This window comes from Sporisorium graminicola, chromosome SGRAM_20 (genome assembly GCF_005498985.1).
Source record: "Sporisorium graminicola strain CBS 10092 chromosome SGRAM_20, whole genome shotgun sequence".
Classification (NCBI taxonomy): domain Eukaryota; kingdom Fungi; phylum Basidiomycota; class Ustilaginomycetes; order Ustilaginales; family Ustilaginaceae; genus Sporisorium; species Sporisorium graminicola.
Window position 1 is genome coordinate 682,643 of NC_043729.1, and position 10,571 is coordinate 693,213.

The 10,571-nt window shown below is 57.4% G+C and overlaps 6 protein-coding genes across 6 annotated transcripts; 2 read left to right on the plus strand and 4 right to left on the minus strand.

Moving 5' to 3' along the window:
* Nucleotides 1-327: 327 nt before the first annotated feature.
* On the minus strand, nucleotides 328-2,441 carry EX895_003411 (uncharacterized protein; the record flags this gene model as incomplete). Its single annotated transcript, XM_029884009.1, has 2 exons — nucleotides 328-449; nucleotides 770-2,441. The coding sequence occupies 2 exons, from the start codon at nucleotides 2,439-2,441 to the stop codon at nucleotides 328-330; spliced, it is 1,794 nt and encodes a 597-aa protein (XP_029739815.1).
* Nucleotides 2,442-3,657: 1,216 nt separating this feature from the next.
* Nucleotides 3,658-5,175, plus strand: EX895_003412 (uncharacterized protein; the record flags this gene model as incomplete). The annotated part of the gene is made up of 1 exon (XM_029884010.1): nucleotides 3,658-5,175. One exon carries the CDS (start codon nucleotides 3,658-3,660, stop codon nucleotides 5,173-5,175), a length of 1,518 nt encoding a protein of 505 aa, XP_029739816.1.
* Nucleotides 5,176-5,342: 167 nt separating this feature from the next.
* EX895_003413 (uncharacterized protein) lies at nucleotides 5,343-5,855 on the minus strand (the record flags this gene model as incomplete). Its single annotated transcript, XM_029884011.1, has 1 exon — nucleotides 5,343-5,855. The coding sequence occupies one exon, from the start codon at nucleotides 5,853-5,855 to the stop codon at nucleotides 5,343-5,345; it is 513 nt and encodes a 170-aa protein (XP_029739817.1).
* A 367-nt stretch (nucleotides 5,856-6,222) lies between these two features.
* EX895_003414 (uncharacterized protein) lies at nucleotides 6,223-7,212 on the plus strand (the record flags this gene model as incomplete). Its single annotated transcript, XM_029884012.1, has 1 exon — nucleotides 6,223-7,212. One exon carries the CDS (start codon nucleotides 6,223-6,225, stop codon nucleotides 7,210-7,212), a length of 990 nt encoding a protein of 329 aa, XP_029739818.1.
* A 148-nt stretch (nucleotides 7,213-7,360) lies between these two features.
* EX895_003415 (uncharacterized protein) lies at nucleotides 7,361-7,732 on the minus strand (the record flags this gene model as incomplete). The annotated part of the gene is made up of 1 exon (XM_029884013.1): nucleotides 7,361-7,732. The coding sequence occupies one exon, from the start codon at nucleotides 7,730-7,732 to the stop codon at nucleotides 7,361-7,363; it is 372 nt and encodes a 123-aa protein (XP_029739819.1).
* Nucleotides 7,733-8,226: 494 nt separating this feature from the next.
* EX895_003416 (uncharacterized protein) lies at nucleotides 8,227-9,585 on the minus strand (the record flags this gene model as incomplete). Its single annotated transcript, XM_029884014.1, has 1 exon — nucleotides 8,227-9,585. The coding sequence occupies one exon, from the start codon at nucleotides 9,583-9,585 to the stop codon at nucleotides 8,227-8,229; it is 1,359 nt and encodes a 452-aa protein (XP_029739820.1).
* Nucleotides 9,586-10,571: the final 986 nt, after the last annotated feature.

Genomic DNA, 10,571 nt, shown 5'->3' on the forward strand with positions numbered 1-10,571 from the left:
CTACCTTGAGCTTGCTGCGTCCAAGATTGAGGTGGGGCGTTGCTCCGGATTCGCTGATTGACACGTCTTTGTTTTTGTTTGTGATCACCAGCGTGAAGAACACCCAACGCGTTGTTAAATTAGGAGGGGGAGAGCAACTTCTGTTCAGCGATCACCAGACGACAACCTCGTCAGCTTCAAACAAGATTGGTCGAGCTCACGACCCAAAACCAGCCCTCTTTCGTCCTGCGCTTCTGCTTGCAGATGGAGCTCAAACTGGGCTTGGAAATGGCGAGGAGTTGGGGTCTATTGCATTGCGATGGAAGAGACTACAGACAATTAAACAGGTCACGAGGCAGACTTGGCATTGGCATCGCTCGCCTTGCTGTCTTGGTCATTGGTAGGAGCACTGCCGTCGTTCTTGTCGGTCGTGGCTTCCTTCGCTGTTGTTTCAGCTGTTTTGCTGTCTGCTGTCGAGTTTGTATCCAGACGGGAGATGAAAGATGAGTGGTGTGATTTCAGCAACTGGACGCGGTGACTGTAGAATACACTGGCACGTCGCCTGTAGCACGCACGACACACTGCAATTACTGTCGACTTGTCATCCAGTCCCATGCGCGACCCAGCAGGCTCTTTTGAGCCTCTTCATCCGTGGACCGCTGTTGACTAGGCGCGCTTTTGTCTGTATTGCTGCCCGCCGAGTCCGTCGCTGCTGAAGGGAAGCCAGAGGAAGAGCCTGAAGCATCGCCCGCATCGTCAGAACGAGAAGAGGGATGAATAGAGAACCTACCTGCAGAAGCCTTTTTGGTTGGTGGACTCGCAGAGCCCGCCTGCGCCTTGTCGGAGGGAGGCGGAGAAGGTTTAAAAGACGCAGTCTGACTCGATTTGGATGTATCTTTTGATGATGATGCCGTCGAACCACCTGCCTTGGACGGCTTGCTCGACGAAGAGCTGGAAGATTTGCTGCTGCTGCCGTTGCTATCGCCCGAGGTCGACGATGACGACGACGAACGACCTTCCACTTCATCGGCGTACTGCTGCAGGATTTCACGCTGTCGCTTGGTGAGCGAACGCGGCATGCTGACTTCGAATTGCACCATCAGATCTCCCTTTTGCCCGCATCGAGTCGGCGATGGCACACCTCGGCCAGGCAGGATCATCTCTTCGCCCACTTGGGTGCCTGCGGGCACACGCACTTCGACGGGACCGTCCAAAGTGGGCACCCGAACCTTGCCGCCCAAGATGGCTGTATGGAAGGGGATTGTGGCCGGGTAAAAGAGCGTCGAACCTTGACGCCTCCAGATGCGGCTAGGAGCGACATTGATGCGAACGTAGAGCGAGCCTGGCGTACCGGCGCCGGAGAGCGGAACATCTCCAAAGCCATCTTTGCGAATGCGGAAGCCATCGTCGACACCGGCTGGTAGATCAATTTCGACTTCCTTGCGTCCGCGCACTCTTCCGATGCCATCACAGGTGTTGCAGTTGTCACCGGGTGCCACGGTCGAGCCAGCACCGCCGCACGATGGACAGGTGGTAGCCATCTGGAAGCCACTCTGGATCACAAACGTACGCGTGCCGGTGCCGTTGCAGGTGGCACAGGTGCTCTTCTTGGCGCCAGGCTTGAGGCCGGAGCCGGTGCAGGTGCCGCATCGTTCGATGGGGTTGATGACTACCTTGCGTTTAGTGCCTTTGCAGGCTTCTTCGAAGGTGAGATTGATGGTGGTCTCGAGGTCCTCGCCTCGGGCCTCGCCTGCAAAGCCTGCACCTCCAAATCCGGGGCCGCGCTGGCCGGGCCTGCCTCCGCCGCCAAAAGCGCCAAAGAGGCTCTCAAAGATGGAGCCCGCGTTACCTGCGTTAGAAAAGCCGCCAAAGTCCTGGAATCCACCAAAGCCACCTGCACCGAAGGGGGAGGAGCCTCCGCCGCCGAAAGGATCGAAGCCTGGCTGGCCGTCTGTTGTGCCGTATTGATCGTAGGCAGCACGTTTCTTGTCGTCGCTGAGCAGGTCGTAAGCATTCTGGATCTCTACGAAGCGCTCCTTGGAGTCCTTTTCCTTGTTGGTGTCCGGGTGATATTTTTTGGCGAGGTCGTAGTAGGCGCGCTTGATGTCCTTTGTGTTGGCGTCCTTCTTGACCCCGAGAACCGAGTAAGGGTCCTTGGCGGAGGCGGAGTGGACAGCAGAAGAGGAGAAGGATCGTTGCGAGGTAGTGGGAAGCTGGTGACCGCACGAGCTGCACGAGCGAGGACGAGCGGTGGAGGAGCGGGACCAGCTGGCAAGAGACCGAGAGGAAGCCGACGCTTTAGGCGAGCGGGTGGCCGGCGAAGAAGCTTCTACACGAGGCAGCGAGGTGCTCGATCGTGAGGCAAAGGAGCGACGTGAAGCAACGCTGACAGCGCTAGAGGAAGAGGGCACAGAGAGCGGTGATAGGCGGCCGACAGCACCGCGAGCTGCTGGCGTCGGCATTGCTGCTGAGGATGGGCCCGCACGAGCCTCGCCAGTCGGATCGAAGCGATGTGTCGCAAAAGAGGACGCTGAGAGAAAACAGCAGAGCGCCTCGTGTGAGGTGAACAGAGTGAAATGGTCTCGTTGATGATGGTGTTGATGAGAACATGAACGCAAAAGGCACCAAGCTCGATGTCGCACGCTGCAGATGCTCCTTCCTCTCCTTTTTGGTGGAGGAGACGTACCACTAAATTTTAGGAAGAAAGCACGGACGACAGACGACACAGCACAGCACTCGGACGGACAGTCAGAGCCAGAGAGAACTTTCCAGATTTCCAGCAACTTTTTTTTTCCTTCTTATTCACTACAAGCTGAGTCGTGGATTTGTCAGTCTAATAGGGCAATCTGTTGAATCTGGTCAAATCGGCTTTGATGCATGACAGATGCGCTTGCAAAGCAGGTCTAACAACGATAAGAGCGAAGCACCGAAGCGGAAGGATCGTTTTCCCGTTTTCCGACGACCGACGCGTCGACCATGCTGAAAAGCAGCGTGCCGTTACGTGCTTTGTGCCTCGTGATCAAAAGGGAGTAAGTCTGAAAATTGAAAGAAAAAATTGTTTGGCTAAAAAACGCCATTGCCAGTCGCACTGTCGGCCAAGTTGATAGGGACAGGCAGGAACAGAGAGAGACGGAGACAGCGACAGCGACAGCGACGAAAGACGACTGGGGCGTAAAGAGCAATTAACGACGTGCCAGGACAGTCACAGAGCCTCGGAGCCAGTCGAGCGGACGTCGCATCTACAGTAAGAAACAATTTATTCATTGAATTTAAATGCGAGATCTGCTTCCACAGTACAGTAGGGCCTGCACACTGGCAGCGACAGCAAGCGGTGATTTTCATGGCGTCTCAGCGCATCATTGCCAAAGCGCGATCGCATCGCTTGCTTGGTCTTCTCCACGCTCACTCCCATCGCACATGCTTCCCTCGCTTTCCTTCCATCCGTCCATCCATCCAGGCCATCCATCCTGTCTACCGCCCCGTCCATCCTCGCACCTCATTCCACGTCGTCGAGCCGTCGATCATCATCGATACCATCGCGTCGAGCATATCCCCACGCGGTTATCTGCTCTCTGTTCTCCCGCACTCTACTAATCGCGTGCGCATCACACAGCTAACGACGCGTCGTCTTTCACCTTGCCCTTCAAACCAATCTCTCAGTTAGGCTTGCACAACACCATGTACGGTCGAGGTGGCGGTCAGCAGCAATACCGCGGCGGTCTTTCGTCGTGGGACATGCAGGCCCAATCTGGCTACGCGTCGTCGCCGTCGCAGCAGCAGGCACAGCAGCAGCAGCAGCAACAGCAGCAGCAGCAGGCCAGCTACTTTGGCGGCAACATGCTCTCGTCCGGATCCAGGGACGACGTCGGCGGGTACGGGGGTTACGCGTCTGGCGGCTCTAGCTCGCACTTCCCATCCAACTATGCCGGCCAGCAGCAGGGCAATGCCGCCTCGTCATCGTCGGCCAATTCGCGTCCCAACACGTTTGCCAGCTTTTCCGAGGCTTTTACCGGCGGCTACAATGGCAACTCGCTCCTGTCTCCACAACAACAGCAACAGCAGCAGCAACAACAACAGCAGCAACAGGCTCAACAGCCTCCTCAGCAGCCGCAGCAAGCATCCCAGCAACAGCAGCAGCCACCGCCCACCACGTCGTACAGGAGCGAGCACAGCTATTACCAGCCTTCTTCCGACTCGTACGGCGGCGCCAACCGCGATCGCTCCGGCCAGTCATTCTACCCCACCGCCAATGACGGCTTTGCCAAGGAGTCGCGTTTCGACAATGGCTACTCGTCTGCAGGAGGTCAGCAGGATTGGAGCAACTATCAGGCCTCTTCGGGTCAGACCGGTGCCAACGCCGCTTCCCGATCTCAATCAGCCACCGCTGCAGCGCCATCCGCTTCGCCGTCCGTCGCCCCTGCTGCGGCTGCGAATGCACAGCAGTCATCCGCTGCTCCCGCAGCTGCCGGGCCCAAGAAGCGTGGACGCAAACCCAAGAACCAGGCTCTGGCCGCACCAGTTGCAGCCGCACTGTCAGCACCATCAGCAGCAGGTGGCAAAGCAGCAGGGTATCCAGCCCAGCAGCAGCAACCGGCCGGCTTCATCGATCCATCCGCGACCATGATCAAAGCAGGCGGCCCGAACGGTACCACTGCCAAGGGCAAGAAGGCTGCTGCAGCTGCGGCCGCGGCGGCCGCGGCAGCGGCGGCGGCTGCTCCACCCCCTCCTGCTCCACCCGCCGTCACTGGTATCAGACCCAAGGGCAAACGCGGTCGCAAGTCGAAAGCCGAGCTCGCCGCCGAGGCGGCAGCGGCGGTAGCGGCGCCTCCTGCTGCCACTGCTCCGGTTGCTACAGATACCTCAATGAACCCGCCTCCTGCCAAGCGCAAGAGGCGCACCAAGCTCGAGATGCAAGCTGCGCGCGCGCAAGAAGCCGAGACCGCCGCACGACAGGCTGCGCTTCAAGCGGCGGGCCAAGCACCCATCCCAGTCAAGGACCCAAGGGGACGCAAGCCGGGCTCCAAGGGCAGCTACACGATCGCATGGAACAAGGAGATGGTGTCCAAGATCCAAGGTCTGCGCGTGTTTGGCAACATGATCGAGGACGACGCAACGCAGCGGGAGTTTGACAATGTGGTTTTGGATCTGTTGAGCATGCTCGATGGCAAAGTGTCTGCGGACAAGAAGGTCACCTAAGTTTATCTCGCTCGTATACCTCGCACCCGCAAGGGTGTCCTCGAAGAGTAGAACCACAAAAAAAAACGAAAAGTTGTTCCGGTTTGTCTATATTTGTACAGTACGGTGTCTTTGACGCTCGAGCCCACTGGGCTGGGGCCTGTAATGGAATGCAAGCCTCTCTAGCACTACGACTTGGCGTGACCACCGTTGCTCAATCCGAGCTCGCGAAGAAAAGCGTGAGAGTAGCGGAAGATCTGCTTGTAAGTTGCCTCGAAGTCGCCGGTGTAGTAACTATCCGCAATTGGCTGACCATCTTCTACGCTTCCAAAAAGTCTAACTTGGGCTTTGGAATGTTTGGGCTGCATGCGCTGGAGGTTGCGCACGTTGTTGGTGTCCATTCCAAATATGTAGTCGAACGTGTCGAAGTCCTTGCCCGTGACGCCGCGGGCGAAGTTCTGCGCATCGTAGGGAATGTTGCGACGTTCCAAAAGGTCGATGGTTCGTTCGTCCGGCTCCTCTCCAGTGTGGTAGTGGGCTGTACCGGCGCTGTCGAGCGTCCCGAAGCGATCGCGCACGCCTGCTTGGACTGCGGTGTGTTCAAACACTGCAAGCGCCATAGGTGAGCGACAGATGTTGCCGAGGCAGCAGAAGAGGACGTTGATCTTTTCACCGCCATGAGCGGGACGTGACGAGGCCATAGCAGGTGAGCGTGAGGCAGTGAGGGCGCCAGGTTCTCCTTTCGTCGTCGACTTGACCGGAGGGTGTGGTCGTCACGAAGGTGGGACGAGACGAGGCGAGGTTGGAGGTTGAGGTTCATTAGCGTTGGATTTTCTTGTTTGTCCGTGCGCCCATGTGAAACGGTGAAATGCAAATTGAGATTTCCGCTTCCTGCTTCTTGCCTTTGTCCACTTGTATCATTGCCTCGAACATGCGCGTAAGCCTGCAGCAACCAAACAACCGCGGACCGACAGACACAAGCAACAACCTTGATTCTCTCTCTCTCTCTCTCTCTCTCTCTCTCCCCTCTCTCTGCTCGCACACCACCACATCGCACTCTCTCCAACTATGGTCAGCCTGTCGGAACTTGCAAAGAAAAACGAGGCTGTCGATGTGACTGGTCAGCGCGCTCTCATCGCTGGAGGCACGCAAGGCATCGGAGCCGGCATAGCTCTTCGTTTCGCCCTCTCCGGCGCATCCGTCTGGCTCATCGGTCGAAACGAGTCGAAAGCCAACCAGGTGCTTGAACAGCTTCGTTCTGCCTCTGCGGAAGCATCCCGTCGAGCTGCCGTCAACGGAAGCTTGGCGTCTTCCAGCTCGGGCGCAGCAGAGCACCAGTTCTTCCAAGCAGACCTCTCTTCCACCGCTGGTGTCAAGAGAGTGGCTGCTGAGATCTCCGGAAAGGCAGGAAAAGGCGGAATCGACTACCTGATCGAGACGCAGGGAGGCCCACCACACGGGGTGATCGAGACCAACGCTGAGGGCGTCGAGAAGCAGTTCGCCGTGCAGGTGCTCTCCCGCGTAGGGTTGGCCAAGCAGCTCGTCGAGGCGGGGACCATCAAGCGCAGCGTCTTCATGGTTGCTGCCCCAGGCCAGGGCGGCAAATCCCCTATCGATGTCGACGATTTGGACTTTGTGAAAGCCAAACAGAGCGGAAGCTGGTGGGGTGGCCCGCTAGGCCTCGTCAAGAAGGGCTACCGCGTATCATCTGTGCTGGATGCAGCTTCAACGTACCTCGCTGAATCCCACCCGAATCTCACCTTCACCCACGCCTTTCCTGGATTCGTCAACACGGAAGCACTCAGCAATCAAGGCCACAGCTCGCTCCTCGTCCTCGCCGGAAAGATCTTCGGCCCTCTCATCGCCAGCAAGGCCGGCCCCGGGGGTTACGCAGAGCTGCCTTTCTATCTGCTCGCCAACGCCGAGGGCCAAAGGTACCTCGAAACGGGCAAAGCCAACCTGTTCGATCCGAAGCTCAACAAGTTGCCGCTTAGCCCCAATGTTGAAAGCAAGGATGTTCGGGAAAAGATATGGGAGAAGCTCGCTTCTTACTTTTGATTCGAGTGGTGTACACGTAGCACAATGTAAGGATGCTGTCTGCGTGATTTGACCTTGTGTTTCCTGTTGTGTCGCACGTAGCTTGACGGTTTTGAGTATTCAAATCATTGAAGGCTGGTTGGTCGATCTCTGTGAAGCGCTGCCAAACTTAGACTAGTCGCTGACTCCTCTTGTCCTCGACTAAGCTAGCGATTTTCGAGTGCAGTTGCTCGCCTGTTGCTGCCCTTGTCGCTGGCGCTGGTGTTGATGCTGCTGGTGTCGAAGAAAGCTCCTCTCCTTGCTCCTTCAACCTCGCTTCTCGCTTGGCTAGTCTCTTGGCTTTCATCTCGTCTAATGCTGATTTGAGGTCTTCCGAGTTACGCGGTGGTCGGTAGAGCGACTCTTCCTTTGGCCAGAACTGATCTCGGATGGGGATAACATGCTCGGAATACCAGCTCGGCGACCCATAGTGTACCATCACAGCTAGAGGGAAGAACAAGTATACACCGAACTTGAACAGCTCGAGGTTTGGGCCCGCCATGTTGGAGGAGGATCTGATGGAGTTAGCGGGATCTGTGCGTGGGTCGAGTGCCGGAGTATATAGATGTCTCTCAGGCTGTCTAGTCCGCCAAAGTGTCGAGAGGGAGCGTTGGTGAGTTACCGGTCGAGATGGTGGATGAGGGAGAAGAGGCCGGGATGATCGGTGATTGGAAAGAAAGGGTCCGCTGACCTCAGCCAAATCGAAAAATCACCGCTGCAGACGCACCGAAAAAGTCGAGTCCGAGTTCCGGTTGCGTATCAACTCTTCCTCACTTCGATCCGCTCCTCATCTTCCGAGCTACCACTTACCCCACTCACGGACACACTTCGAGCTCGAACCATGATCACATACCTTGCACACATAGCTGCTGATGGCAGCCAGGGAAGCCTTTCCGATGCGAGCTTGACGTACATTAGCAAAGCGCTCGCGGGTATCTAGACAAACCAAGTCTATCCTGAAACACACTATACCAAAATGACCTATAACCCCACTTCTTACGAGTCGTCGTCGTCGTCGTCGTCGCTGTAGTTCTTGGCACCAGCCGCATCGGCAGTGTAACCATCCAGCTCCTTCGAGTAGTCTGGCACAGTGCCGCTCCCCGAACTCGCCTGATCGGCGAACAGAGCATTGCGACCCTCGGGGGAGCCGTACACCTTGCTCGCGCTATGTCCCGCCCCCTGAACCACGGTCAGACTGTGCTTCACCTGCACACCTTTGAATCGGGACGATACAGCTCTGCTCGATGTTGGGATGTTGGTTTGCGTCGTAGCACCGTACTTGGGGTCGAGGGCGGGGAAGATGCCGGGAAAGTTCTTGAGATGGTCGGGTGAGGTGGTGCCCGAGAGCAGATGGATGTACTTCCAGTACGCGAGGCTGCGATTTCGGCGGTGGTTGCCGCCTACGGCGTGAGCCATGCAGGTCTGGTCACCGTTGGTGGTGGATTCGTCGGCGAGACCTACGACGTAGCGCACCTCCTTGGCTGCGTACGACTTGAAGAGGCCCGGTGCTCGTTTGGGGCTCAGGCTAGCGTAGTTGGTCGTTGCCTTTTGTAGGCCGTAGCGGTAGTCGTTCCAGGCGGGGCACGATTTTCGGTCAACGCCGACGGGTCGGTCTTTGGTAAAGTACAGTTCAGAAGAGGGATCACCCACTACGTAACGCACACTCAGACGCGAAGGGGCCGGATTGGGTGCACCCAGCACAGCATACCTCTGCAGCATCTGCGCACCGCCTCCGTGTGCAACGAAAGTGATGTACTTCATCTTTGGATAGGCGCTCTTGTCGCTGAACCTACGCAGCAGTGTATCGAGTACGGTAAACGACGAGACGCCGCTTCCTGGCGGATAGGTGCTCGCCTCGCCCGCGGTCCACGCATTCGAATCACCCCATCCCAGCTGCGTCGCATTGTAGGCCCCCTCGTCCTCGAGCGTGCTGAAGAACAGAGGGGCGACACGGATCGAGTTGGGCCTGGCCGAACCGACCGAGGCATCGCGCGCTTTGGCCCAGGCGTTGTTGAGAATGGTCCAGTAGGTGCCTGCATTGCGCGCGACGCCGTGGATGATGATGAAGGCCGATTCGGCGTCTGCTTCGTTGTTCGGAGTTTTGCTGTACCAGGTGAAGATCTGGCTGGTCAGTGTGATGGGGATGGGGCGTGCATAGGCTCCTGCCGGTCGTGCTCCGACGCTGGCAAGCGACTTGTCGCCTGCTGTGCCGCGGACGTCAGTGAAGGCGTCTCGTCGGGTGGGCAGGTAGGTGCTGGATGTCGAGACGGCGGAGATGGCCAAAAAGGCGAGGGATATGAGAAGCGTGTGGATGAGGGCCAGATTGCCTCGCCGGGAGAGGGTGGAGGCAGACATGGCTGGCTGTTTTGGGCGTGTGGCCAGACAACGGGAGGGAGTGTTGTGCGTACGTATATATCTGGATGTGGTGATTGGGCAGGAAGGGTGGCAAAAAGGACGAGGGAAGACTATGCTCCCAAAGGTGCGTGTCTGTCTCCATACGGCGATCTGACCTGACGAGGGACCTTGACGACGTGCCGCTGAAAGTTTCAACCCTTACTCTGCGGTTGCTGTTGCCGTCAACGCCGCCGCCGCTCTGAACCTCGCATGTCGAAAAGAACTTCTGGACCTCGAGGTCCACCTCGCCTACGGCGCAAGCGAGACCGGCCTTCATCTTGACACTAGACGGCCAGTTCTCGCCCTTTCATCTGTCCATCAACGCCATCACAAACGCCATCACAACATGGGTCAATCCATCACACTGGTGACTTCGGACGTGGAACAAGGGAGAGTCGGCGCGGTCGGAGCGGTAAGCCTCAGCAGCAATTACAGTGGTGCTGATGAAGCAGCACACGAACGAGAGGGTTGCGATATGGGCCTGTCATCGTCAGCCCTCGGCAGAGCAGAGGTAGGCCGGGTTTCTCGAGAAGAAGCACAGTGAAACATTTTGAGCGGGTCGCCCGCGTTGATGTTCTGGAGCCAGGGTGCAGGAGCGGTGAATCAGAAATGATCTGCTTGCTGCATATCAGCCGGTGCATGCCCTGCAACCGGCATACGCCTAGCGCAAACAGAGCACACGAAGTACAATAACCTGACACTGCCTAAGGCACACTCTCGGTGCTCGGCTTCGAGTGCGAGTTTCGATCCCCGACAGCGAGCATCAATTAGTAACATTTCAATTTCAAAGAGACCCTCGAGCAGTGTATCTCGCTTAGACAACATGTGTTCAATATGTGCAAGCTGTTCACTGGCGATCAGTCGGTGTTGCTGTGGCTCCAAGAGGAAGCGTGATTCCGCCGGAAGCACACCACCTGCGAACGAAGGGCGAAAAGGGGCAAGCGGGT